General features: G+C 43.8%; 1 protein-coding gene across 1 annotated transcript in view; it reads right to left on the reverse strand.

Annotated features, from left to right (window-relative positions):
- Positions 1–8,172: 8,172 nt before the first annotated feature.
- LOC109530325 (zinc finger protein 536-like) overlaps positions 8,173–13,119 on the reverse strand; it is a 34,588-nt gene continuing 29,641 nt past the window's right edge. The window contains exon 4 of the mRNA XM_019893939.1: positions 8,173–8,826. Coding sequence (XP_019749498.1) covers positions 8,591–8,826 — 236 coding nt within the window. The 3' untranslated portion in view covers positions 8,173–8,590. The remainder of the gene's footprint in view (positions 8,827–13,119) is intronic.

Here is a 13,119-nt window from a genome sequence, read left to right on the forward strand (position 1 = left end):
AACATGATAAACATAATGTGATAAACAGCCTGACAGGCAGCCGGTGATATACGGATGCCTATAGTGTGGTGAAGGATTTGAGCTAAATCATCGCCTGATGTTTGCATTGTAAAAGTGAAGGTAAACAATTTCAGCTTCATCATCAATATGGATTCATACTGGCAATATCACTTGGTGTTGGGTTGCAACCTCTCTTTAGATAGATAGATAGATAGATAGATAGATAGATAGATAGATAGATAGATAGATAGATAGATAGATAGATAGATAGATAGATACAATTGCTGATGGTGTACTCACCTGACTTCAGTGCATACAGTGTGGGTTCAGTTCCCATTCAGTCACATTGTGAATATGAGTGCGAATGGTTGTCTGTCTCTAGATGTGCCCTGCAAGTGACTGGAGACCAGTTCAGTGTGTAGTTGGCCTTTTGACCGGTCAACTAGGATAAATGGTATGGAAAATAGCTGGACAGTGCACTTTTTCTATTAGATTAGAAGTTAAGTATTAAAAAAAAAATATATATATATATATATATGTATATATATATTTTTTTTTTACTTTTGCCTCAAAAAAGTGATTTTCTATTTTTCAGCATGGTCCTAACACTATGTCGCTGAATGTGTAGTGGTACACACGCCAGACTTGTGTGCGGGTAGCATGGTATCAGTTTCCACTCAGTAGTGGTGTGAATGTTCATTTGTCTCTATTTTGTGCCCTGCGACCGACTAGCGACCAGTTCAGGGTGTAGTCTGACTTCCGCCATACATCATCTGGGATAAGCTTCAGCAACTCCCTACGACCCTGTTCAGGATAAGTGGTGTTGAAAATGGATGGATGGATGGATGGTCCTAAAACTTGTAATACCATTGTGCCATTGAAACATTTTATCATTTAGCCTTTTTGTATTGCAATGACACCGTGTATTTAATGTGATTCATCATTCATCAATTATTACTGTATGAAAGAAACTTAAAAAAAAAAATCAACCTTTCCTGTGATGTCGCTGTTTAAGTGTAGCCTTTTCAGAGGATTTATATTTGTAAGCAAGGAGTCAAACGTTATTTGGTCATGTAACTTGTTGGGCATTTAAGTCAGTATCTAAAAAGTTCCCAGAGGTTTAACAGAAACAAATGGCTTTCGGAAAAATCCCTTTGCAATATGTTATTCTTAGCTCCTCAGAGAGCGTCTGAATTGCTCTCAAACTAAACAGTTCATCATTTACACACAATATTCCCCAAACATGTATAGAAATAATAGATAAGAAAAGACGGCACGTATTTCTGTGGAGAATTGCGGCTTTATCAATATTTTCCACATTTTGAGCGTTCTGAGGAACATTCCGCGTCACTCTGCTTGCTTCCCTTCAAGACATGCTGTCGCCATGTGTTGACTCCCAAGTCATCAAATTTATGGGACGGGAGATGGCACGACACCTTTCGACTGTTTGGAATACATTCTGACAGCAGAGCAAGGAACACTTAGATGGGAAAAAACAGAACACAGCTTTAATCAGCGTCACTTGTTGCCTTTTTTATTTTTATGTTTCTGCTGCATCCGCACTGTGATGCATTTGCACCTTTACACACATTTAAACCATGAATAAACATTCCCTTTTATTTTCACAAGTCTTGCGACCTGCTGGGCTAATCTGAGATCATGCTTATCCTATTTTGTGTCATATCAGGTGGAAATGTGTGTTGAATTCCTTGAATCCTTGAATGAAGTCAAAGCCCATGGGTCTGATTCTATTTTGCTTAGGTAACAAACTTCCACTGTTACGGGATTCATCTGTCTGCTATAGGAGAAGGCTGGCGGGGTACTGGGGGCTAAGATTACAATGAATGTCACCTAAACCTCTCTCTCACTCATCCTCTTTCAATCCATCGCCGTCCCAGAGTTTGTGAGACAGCTTGGCGATGATGCCAGTAAAATGGGATCAATAGCATCGGGAAAAAGGGAGCAGACAATCTTTTACCCCCTTGAACTTCTGTACCCATGATTGATTTGTCCCCTGCCACAGCAGAGGAGACATTAGAGACAAGAAACATGTGTGTGTGCATATGTGTGTGTGTGTGTGTGTGTGTGTGTGTGTGTGTGTGTGTGTGTGTGCATACGTGCGTGTACACCTGTGTACGTGTGTTGAAAGCTTGTTTTTCTAAAAGCAGTGCATATGGGTGTGCGTGTGAGTGATTGACGATGTAAAGTGCACACACATCATCAGCGAGGCATTTGCGAGGTGTGTGAGTCAGGGGCTGTCATCCCCCTCAGTCTCCCCAAGCGGAGGCCTCCCTCGGTGGTTGATTTATAGTAAATCATTAAAATCTGCTTATTATTGCTGCAGCCGGCTCCCCCTCCCCGTGTCCCCACTAGCGGCCCCCTGCCCCCATCGCCCCAAAAAATGGGGAGGGGGGGAAGCTTGTGTGACACAGAGCATTGGTCAGCAGGCTCTGGCACATTAAATCCATTCTTGACGCATGTTTGGAAATAAATAGCCAGATGTCTTATTTCATAAACATCGCCAGTGAGAGAACCTGGCTAGGTTCCTGCAGAACAGCTGGAGCTCAGTGTCTGTCCTTAAAAAGTGGCATTGAAGGGCTCAAGAAACTTTATGACACACACACACACACACACACACACACACACACGCACACACACACAACACACATGCGCACTTCTATTGTCTCCCATCTTTGGAAGTGTAAATGTGATGTGACTTGAACAATGACAGGTGTGTTTGTCAAGGATGTGCCTGTCACTTCACATCAGTGGACGAGGCCTTCTTTCCACACAGGCTTTCCACTTCTTGGTCATGCGCATGTTAAAAAAAAACAAGAAAGTGTTATTCAGGCGTCTCTGTTGATGTCCTGTCATATCCAAATAATCCAAATCAGTTCATTTGAGATTCAGTGTCATTGGATAGATGATTGGAAAAAGGGTGCACAGGTTCCCGTGACTCATACTGTGAAGAAGAAAATTATTATCGGGGCGTGTATCCATCTGAAGTCCATTAGCGCCGACAAAAGTGAGAATCAGCATTTGACGTACTATTCAAGCACGTTGTAAAGGGCGCGCCATGAAATGATGCTGATTATTCCTGCAGAATAACTCAAGTGAGAATCACAGCTTGTCTATTGTCGCCTTGGTGTGTCGCACGGTTTGTCAAACGCTTTTCAATTACAGCCTTTAACTTGAGGCACTCTCACATCCCCATGAAGTGATTTTAATGGAGTTTTGGTGCAATTGTTTGTTATGCGAGACGGGTATTTTCAGCAGAATGAGGAGAGGAAAGGCAATGAGAGGAATTTAGAGAGATGACACGATCCAAGCGGGTGGGCAGGTCTTGATGTTTCGGTTGAACATCCGTCCACCCATTTTCTGTAACACTCTTCCTCATTTGGGTCATGGGTGAGCTGCAGCCTATTTATTCTTGCTGATGTTGACTGAGAGGTGAGGAAGACTGATCTCCAGTCAGTCACAGGGCATATGTAGAAAAATAACCATTCAAGCGCACATTCACACCTATGGACAATTTGGAACCTTCGGTTAACGGTTAACCTAACATGCATTTCAGTGTAGAGTGGGGGGAAGCCGGTGCACGCAGAGAAAACACAAGCAAGAGAAAAAGATGCAAACAGACAGGCCTGAGAGTCTAACACGGAGCCTTTTGACTGTGGGCAGAGGATGGTTGTTGGCTATGAATAAACCCAAGACTGGATGGAGCTTCGTTTATGCACTCGGGATCAGTAATGATGTAACAAAAATGGTCTTCTTCAGACTGCTCTATGTTGGTTCCAATATGTATTTTATATTTAATGCAGAGCCACGATTCAGTTGTTGAATGAGTGTATAAATTCTGCACTTAGTGAATAATACTCTGTGGTTATTTCCTCAATGAGTGACTGCGTGACTATCTGTGCTGTCACAGTTCAGCTCCATTGGTCTTGCCTTACTCTTGGGCAAATATTTTTCCATTCAACTCTTCACCTCTGCACTCGCACTTTGCCATATCAAGATAACCAATGGAAGACATCTTCCATTATTTTTCTCCATCCTTTTCTCCATCCTTCACTCCACTACTGACACTTTCCTGTATGTCTGCCACATATATATATATATATATATTTTAACTTAAACGAAGTGGTCACGCAAATGTGTTTCATGGTTGGTCAGGAGAAATCTATCCATCCACCAGGGTTTGCAGGGAGCTGGAGCCTCCCCCAGCTGACTTCAGGCGAAAGCCAGACTGTACCTTGGGCTGGTCGCCAGATAATTACAGACCACATGAAGAGATAGCCAGCCATTCCTTCACACTTTCACACCGTCACTGAACCTGCACTGAAGTCAGGCGAGTGTACCACTGCACCACGTGGAAAAGTACTTGGGCAATTCTATTCATATTTGTTGCACCGTTGCTCTGTTCCGGCATAGTGGTGGGTGTGCCACCTTTTTGTCACTGTGTGCGTCCTGTATACGCATTTCACCAACACATATAGCAATCGGGTCTCAATCGGACCACGATGTCCCATTTTCTTCCTCTTTGATTTACACCACCTCATCTTCATTCTGTCTCTAAAGCTCCGGGATCGTCCGAGCAGGTGCAGGACTGCGCGGGGCTGCAGCCCAAAGGCCATAGAAGCTGAAACAAGAGAGGCAAGCCGGCACGCATGCAGAATAACAATGCCTCCATTTCTCACACTGACATAATCCCCATGTTTTATTTGTTCCCTTGTAATTCTTTTTATATCTCGGGCTTATGTTCCTTGGCATTCGTTCGATCCCAGCCTCGGGACACGGGGCTCTAGCGGGCCCATATGTGTGCCTTGCTCCAGTTAACGCCTATTAGTTCCATTGTAAGTGTGACTAAACCGGCACGTCTCAGCCGGGAGATGGGCTGGCTTTGACTGACAGCCCATGTCTGGATCCTGTACTTTGAGTCTCACGCAACCTTGTCAAACACAGGCTGTGTCAAAGCATTCTTCACTCCGCTACCAAGCGCAGGAGCCATGCTGCTCTGCACAGCTGACCACATGACTCTCAATGACTTTACATTCCACACTGGAGTGGGACTATGTGTGAAGTCACCCGCACTACTAGCCGCTCTTCTTCCGTGTTACTTTCTTTGGGATTTGGGAAGCTGTTTTCCCTTGCTTTCATGAGAAAGATCCGGAATGGAAAAATGATGTGAGACATTTTATAACCTCCCTTTACGTACAACCCAGCCAGCTTTCCAGTGACAGCTTCATAATAGGACCGTGACATGGTGATGATGCACGTTGGGGCCCAAGCAAATCTGCGAGGTCTGTACCACGTGGTGCCAACTTGAATATTGTTTTCACAACTGCGCAAGCTAATTACCTTTAATTTTTCATCTGTGCTCAGAGGGTTGTAGGAGACTGTGATTAGTGATTCATTACTTCTCATTACCTGACCTGTCAAACTGTTTCCTTTCCTTATTGAGGCTGATTAGGCGAACATGGCCCGTCTATCTCCATGAGGCTGAGAAAGACCTCAAGCATGATCTGCAGATGAGCCTCTGATGAGGAGATAATAACAGGGCGATCGTAAAGAAAAGAAAACATGACTCTCTGAAGGAAAGGAAGTCATTAAGCCAGCCAGACAAGTTCGTTGATCTACACTATACGGACAAAAGTATAAGTACAGCCGGCATTTTAGATATTTGTCAATGATGTTGGACCAGAGCGATGGCCTGACTCACAATGGCTGTTATTGTTCATTCCAAAGGTATTGAATGAATTTTCCTTCCTCAATCGTCCCACAAAGTTAGAAAAGATTTAGGTTGTACTCTGAGGTTTTACTGAGATATGATTAAGTGCGAATGAAAATCTACTGATTTATACCAGGTTGTCGTCCTTGGCAAAATGTCAAGGTGAGTCTCATCTCAATACATGACATGTGTAAGCCGTCCCAGTTTTGACTTTGTCTGACACAAAATATAAATCCCAAGAGAGAATCGTGCTGTATAGCAGAACATGTTGGTAGCTTTCCAATTCGTTCAAATTTCAAGACAAATTTTCTCATTGTAAAGGTAAGAAAACGTAATCCTTTCCATGGTTAAACTACCTGCCCACCTGCCAAATTGTGAATGGAAAGAGGGCTGGCTCACCCTCATGAGAGAGGGCCATTCCCTCAAAATGGGCGAAAAGTGTGCTCAGTGTCCAACAAGGAGTGTCAGAAAAGTTACAGTACCGGTGTCACAAAAGATATATTTCAACCGACTTGTTTTCCCCTTCAGTTTGGCCCAGAACGTCTACAAAGATTTCATGTGCCATTTGCCTTTTTTTTTTTGACACGCCTCGCGTAGTTACTGATCCTTTTGATGAAAGTGTGCCACAGATATTTAATAGGCAGCTAAGAGCTGTTTCAAAAGGTGAAATAAAAATTCATATTGTGTCTCTTTTAACTTTGATGACAAGTGACAAGTGGCGATGCTGGAGTCTTGTGCTTTCAATGTGAGTCTCGTTAATCTTGATTGTCTCAACACTGCTTGTTGAGACCAATCCTTCTTCGGAATCATCACAGACAAAGAAACACAGAAAGCAATTGAAAAAGCGAACACACACATGCAGTTAACTAAACTGATGTCTTCCGATGTCATGTGTGACCTTTGAATCGTTGTCATTTTGTACAAATTTAGCAGTATTTTTTTTCCTAAAGTTCGGTTGGATTCCACTGAAGAGGTTCCCGTATCGCCAAAATGAATGATAACGTGGCAGCAAGCTGGAAAGACGACAGTGCAGCCGAGCGGAACAATGGCTACAGTAGTGAGACGTCAAGTAAAACATTCATCACTATTAGTCATAATTAATCCCCAGTATTAATTAAAGGGTGTTGCTTTAAGGGATGGTGTGCCTAATTAGGAGGTTTGACAGGATGACACCCACATCCAGCAGCCTATTAGAGGAGAACAATCAACTGAGTTCCCCTCAAAGCGATTGGAGCCCTGCAAAACTCTGTGTCCTTGGTCAAACTTGGAAGGCGTGCTGGTCCTGGCGCGCTTCAGAAAAAGTATTGACAGGTATGACAGGCCTCCGATTAGCCAGCCAGCTGGAGGCCCAGAACTTGTCACCTGTCAGGTAGACAGATGAAGGGAGAATGAGCAGCTCAGAGGAAGAACAGCAAGAGGAGGAGGCGGAGGAGGAGGAGAAGAGCAGGATGGCATGCGGCATAGCTGGGATGGGGGTCACCTGCAGAAGTGTTTCGGAGGCACTCCATCACTAAAAAGTGGCTGATGGTGATCCCGAGCCAAAGAATCTGTGATTGGATCAGGGATTAAGGGGCGAGCTGTCTCTTGAAAGAAGTGTGCACTTAAAGGGAGGAGAAAGCTTGGAAGCGGGACAGTAAACAAATGTCAGATGGCCCAGGCAGGCAGACAGAGTGGCAGGGTGGGTGGGCTTTGACAGACACATCTCACACAGGCTGACAGCGCCATCAATAGCCCCGGGACGGCCGTCCTGATTGACAGCTAGCAGGTGGCGCTTGAATGGAGTTGTCGGGACGACTGTCAGTCAAAGTCACATCGCCGCGGCTACGAGGCTTCATGTGAACAGGCACACAGCTGCCCAAGGTGATCTCGGGGTACGGGCAGAATGTTGGCACGGCAGGCGGCGGCATAGTGGATCATATGCCGGTAATGGCCACAAAAGGCAACGGTTTCGGGGGCATATTTAACAAGAGTGGACTGCATTTTCTTTTCACAACATGAGAGCAAGTACGCTCATTTTTTTTTCTTTCAAGGATTTGATTGTGAATCTCGACTGTTTTCCCCATTTTCTTGGTTCCCCTTAATTGAGCATTGTTCCGGCACCATGGCATAAAGCACTGGAGTTAATGGGCAATAATTATATGTGAGAGAGCCTTTCTCCCTGGAGTGGAATCCAGAACAAATGGAAGCTCTGATGTGCAACATTCTACTTCATTACATCTGCTGCCACGAAAGCCCTAACATCTGGCACCGTATCCTGACAGATAGATAAGACTTGTGGACTGGAAGGGAAATGGAGTGATATTTAGAAAAAAAGAAAATAACATAACGCAGGTTATTTACTGGATGAAGGAACAAATGCTTTGGGCCGACAGGGTACATTCTGCCGACTGGACGAGCGTTGAACTGATGGATGTGTGCAAACACAAGCTATGCGTTTAGACTAGCTGTCAAAATGAAACGCACTTCTTCTTATTGTTACACTTTCACATCACAGTGGACTTTATTATTATTATCATTATATGCAACCTCATTGCTACAGATAAATACTTACTGTGGATCTTCAAGAAACACTGGAATGTACATAAACATTTGCTGTTAAACGGGATCTGTATTCCCACAATACACAGCTGAAAATACCCTTTTTTTTTTTTTTTTACTGTAAGATCTGTCTGAAGGAACCACAAAGGAGGAAAGAAGCAAAAGAACAGTTGTTTAGTACTTCGTGTGTGAACACCCAAAAGTGTTATATTATTATAGAACATAAGAAAGTGCATAATCTCTCCTTTTAACTTAACGTCTCGGTCGTTCTTAGCAAAGCAATAATCCTAACTGTCTGTATCAGTGGTTTCCATGACAACAACATCAAGTCCCACAAAGCGACGCATCGTTGATCGGCTCTTTCCCCACAGCCCGATTGTTTTCCGCAATATTCGGTGGCGATCTGGACAGCCGATGCGGCGTGTGCGAGCGGCGGAGACGGCGGTCGGGGTACAGGCTGTTATCAAAGGGCTTTCGGTGAACGCAGATGACGTGCGTCTTCAGGTTGCCCTTCTGGGAGGCACTGTAGGGGCAATATTTGCATGGGAATGGCTTCCGAGCTAGGAAGGGGAAAGAAGAAGAAGGTTGAACAAATTAATCTTCTGTTTTGTCTGGAAGCTATGTAAGAGAAGTCAACAAAATACTTGGTAAATCGAGACAGTGTGGTGCAGTACAGTTGCACGCTCACAATAACAAACATTTTTGCTGAGTATACCCCTGTCTGGCAGTGTCAAACACATCTGAGCGGCATTGTCTTTTGGAAAGGCAGAATTTGATACATCACTTGCAATGGATTTCATTTGACTGTGCAGATATACCTGATGTTGTGGCCGGTCAGTGTAGTCTGTTGCCCTGCAAAAGGATGTTGGACAAACGGTGTTCTCACCTCATTTACAAATATAAAAAAGACATTCTGTCCAAACTCTCAACCCTTGCCAGGTTCAAAAGAATTTTTTGTGGGAGGAGTCTTGCAAATCAACTCCTTTGAAGTTGGCGGGGCTGTTGTTCTGTTTTTGTTTCGATTACATTTGGTTTTGCTCCCTCGTGGCCTTTTTGTCTCCGCCTGTTTTCGTCATCCGGGTCTCTTGTAGTTAACCAATCAGCTCCCTCGCCCCGTTGTGTCTTGTCCAGGTGTTTCTCGTTGTCTCGTCACTCTGCTTGTATTTAGTTCCCTGGGTTCTAGCAGTCTTTGTTGGATCTGTGTGTGTGGGTGTGCTCCCTGTCATGTTTTGTTTCTGTCATAGGTTTTTATTACTTTGGTTTCCTGTGGTTTTCAGGACTTTGTTTGGATACTTGAGTTAGTTTTTCCAGTGTAGTCCTGCAGGCATTTTTTCTTCATATATTTTGCTCAGTCCACCTTGCTCCTCCTGCCTCCCTGCTTTTTGGGGTCCTCTACCTGGAGCAGTGCATGTCTGGCCCCATTCACAAAGCAAGAGCTCTTGGATCTTGTGCTTGCTTTTAGACGGTCTCAACTTTGAAAGTGTTGGACAGTGTGATTTCCGATCATGACTGCAAGTCGCTTCTCTGATGCCTTTGATCAGCTCTATGTTCCCTCTTGAAACACAGAGGAACAGAGCTCTTGATTCCACTCATCTTTCTGTAATATATTGGAGTCTGTGGCTCCCTGAAAAATTACGTGGCCAAAAGTAAGACCTGAGCCATAGTTTAATGAGGGTACTCGTGCAGCTAAACAATTATGCGACAAAATTGAACGCAGTTGGAAAAAAAAGACAGGCTGCAGGTTTCTTATCAAATCCTAAAAGACCGCCTGCGTTGCTATTAAAGCAAAATGAGTCCAAAAGAGAACACTTGTCAAGGCTTATTCAGGCGAATCGTCATGATCCATGTCAAAACTATCGACCCTGCACTTAGGCCCCGTCAGCCTATTTGCACAGACTCATCCTCTGAAATGTGCAATAGATTGCTACAGCTAGGGCTCTCATTTCGAATGCCACATTTGACCTCTGTTTCCACATTCTTTGTTCTGCGATTCCTTTGAGGCGGTTTCCTTTTTTGGAGATTGTGGTTTGCCAAATAAACATAGAGCATATTTGACAATAAAGCTTGACTTGACTTGAAGGCGTCCGGGTCCCCTTATGACTCTATTCCTCCTCACTTCTTGAAGGAGGCCTCTACACACACACACACACACACACACACACACATTTTAAGCATGCTGTAGTCCAACCCCTGCTTCAGGAACCTGGCCTTGATCAGGATATACAGTCATACCTCGGTTTTCGACCATAATCCATTCCAGAAGGCTGTTCGAAAACCGATTTGTTCGAAAACCGAAACCACGCTCTTTTTTTTTAAAAAAAAAAATCTTTATTGAACACGTCTGTTCACAATGGAATGCTACACGAGGAAGCGTCACTTCCTCGTGTAAGGAAGGCGAGAGGAGTCAAGTGACACATTCAAGTGCGCTCAGTTTGTTTGAGAACCGAAATTCGGTCCTCATCCGACGCATAAAAAACTTGAAATTTTTGGTCGAAAACCGATTTGGTCGAGAACAGAGATGTTTGAAAACAGAGGTTTGACTGTAACTGTCTAATTTTAGACTCATGCAGATGACACTTGAGACCTTTTTCTTCCACTCATACATCCACCTGGGGCAGCATGGCTTGGTGGCCGTGGGTTCAATACCTGGCCCTTGTGTCCATGTCCTTTCGCAAGACACTGAACCCTCACTTGCTCCTGATGCTGGGTCATCAATTAGTGAGTGAGGAGTCAATGGTGGGTGGAAAATCCCTAGCCTATTTTCTACACCGCTTACCACACTGGGGGTGGGCAGGAGCCTATCCTATCTGACTTTTGGCGAGAGGTGGGGTTCACCTTGAACTGGTAGGCAGACAGTCACAGGGCACATATAGAAAAAACAAGCATCCACATTCAGTTCAGACCTACAAACAATTGAGAGTCTTCAATTAACCGAAGAAACAGATTTTGGGAAGGCTCGGGATTCAGAATCACAACCTCTGTACTGCGAAGCATGTGTGCTAACCACTATAACACCGTGCCATACTCATTGTTTTTGTTCATTATCATTTGTTATTATTCATTTAATTTATCATTTGCAACCAGTCCAGGGAGTAGCCGAACTCTTGCCTAAAAGTTAAATGGGTAGGAACGAGTTGATGCAAAGAAAATGGATGCATGAATGGATGCATGTTTATTATTTATTATTTAATACAGAATATTGTATTATTACATTTATATGACACTTATTTACTTATATTTACTCAGGGTTTTGTTGTAAATCGACCATTTCTGAGTAATTCCTTTGGTTGTCAAGCAGAGGCTTGAGCTGATTTTGAACTTTAGATATGAAACCCTCTCTAATCCATTGTCACCCATTTCCTGCTTGCTCCAAATGTACGCACTATACACACACACTGAGATAAATAAACACACACGCACGCACACACACACATTCACACACAAGTGTTGAGTTGAGGAATGACAGACGTCTGTAGCTGAGAGAGGGAAGGAATGTCAAAACTTCCTGTCTTTCCCGTGCAACTTAACTCCAGTCACTCCTCTTGATGTGGTTCACTTTAACCACACAAACAACAGTGCATTGCAGTTAATCACTTCCATGCATTCGTCTGACCTTAATGTACAGCAAACACCAGCTTGACGCCAAAGTCTGAAGGTGGCGATGGGATTAAATGAATGACTTCTTTACCTTTGTGCTTTGATGGACACGTGTCCTTCCTCACTGCAGTGCTATTCGGGACAAGTTAGCTCATAAAATAACTTTTTTTTTCCTGTCTGTCTCGCACATCAATGTGTTTCTCAGTGATTCACGATTACAGTAAACCGTTATGTGCTGATGTCATTTGACATCACTTCCCAAAATCCGAGGGCCGTCTCAAGCCTTTTTCACATTCTTCCTCCCTCCCCCTCCACTTGCCTCTTCCTCCCTTTTTCCTTTCGATCACATTCATCATCAGAGCTCGGACAGCTGCGGGAAGCTGGATACTGGCCCTACATCTACATAAAAATGTGTTTTGAGGGGGAAATTTGGGAAAACTCACAGAAGGTGTGTGCAATAAAAGGTAATGCTCCATCTGCTAGTGTATAATAACCGGATGGCCAATAAAGGGGACACACACACACACACACACACACACACACACACACACACACACACACACACACACACACACACACACGTCAGAAGAGGATAAGTCCTGACACATGTGAATATCATCAGAGTGGCGTATAAGGTTTTGTGTGTGTGGAGTGTACAATGGGAAAGAAGGGGGCTTTAAATAGTAATTGAACGTTGACTGCTGAGCTCACTTTTGAAACGAAAGTCAATGACAATGGAAAATAAATGAAATGTGACATAAAATACAAAAAAAAAAAAAAAACCCACATTTTTTATAGTTTAATCTGTCTACAGTCTTGATTTAAATCCAGACACATTGGTGTAAAATAAAAAAATAAAAAAACGATGCTCTCATAATTATAGGCAGGTTAAAACGAGTCAAAAAGGTCTCACGCCTACATTAGGCCCCGCTTGTCTTTCATTCTTGCTGTCCCTCCTCTTCTTACCGGAGCCGCTGGTCTTCCTCCCCACTCCCAAAGGAGAAGAGGGGAGGTCCAGGAGAGGGCAACCTCCAAATAAGTTCCATTAATCACAGACCAGAGTCTAATGTAACTAATATTTTACAATTAGAGGAGACAGCAGTGGGATCGGAGCCATCCATCTCTCCACCACATGATCCTCTATTCAGAGGTTGCTTTTCGCCACAGCTTTCAAACTGACCACATACACGATGCCGCGCAATGTACACACACCGTGTGATCCTGTCCCTTTACATGGCCATGCACAGGCACAAATA

Source organism: Hippocampus comes, unplaced genomic scaffold, assembly GCF_001891065.2.
Source record: "Hippocampus comes isolate QL1 unplaced genomic scaffold, H_comes_QL1_v1.1 scaffold104, whole genome shotgun sequence".
NCBI lineage: Eukaryota > Metazoa > Chordata > Actinopteri > Syngnathiformes > Syngnathidae > Hippocampus > Hippocampus comes.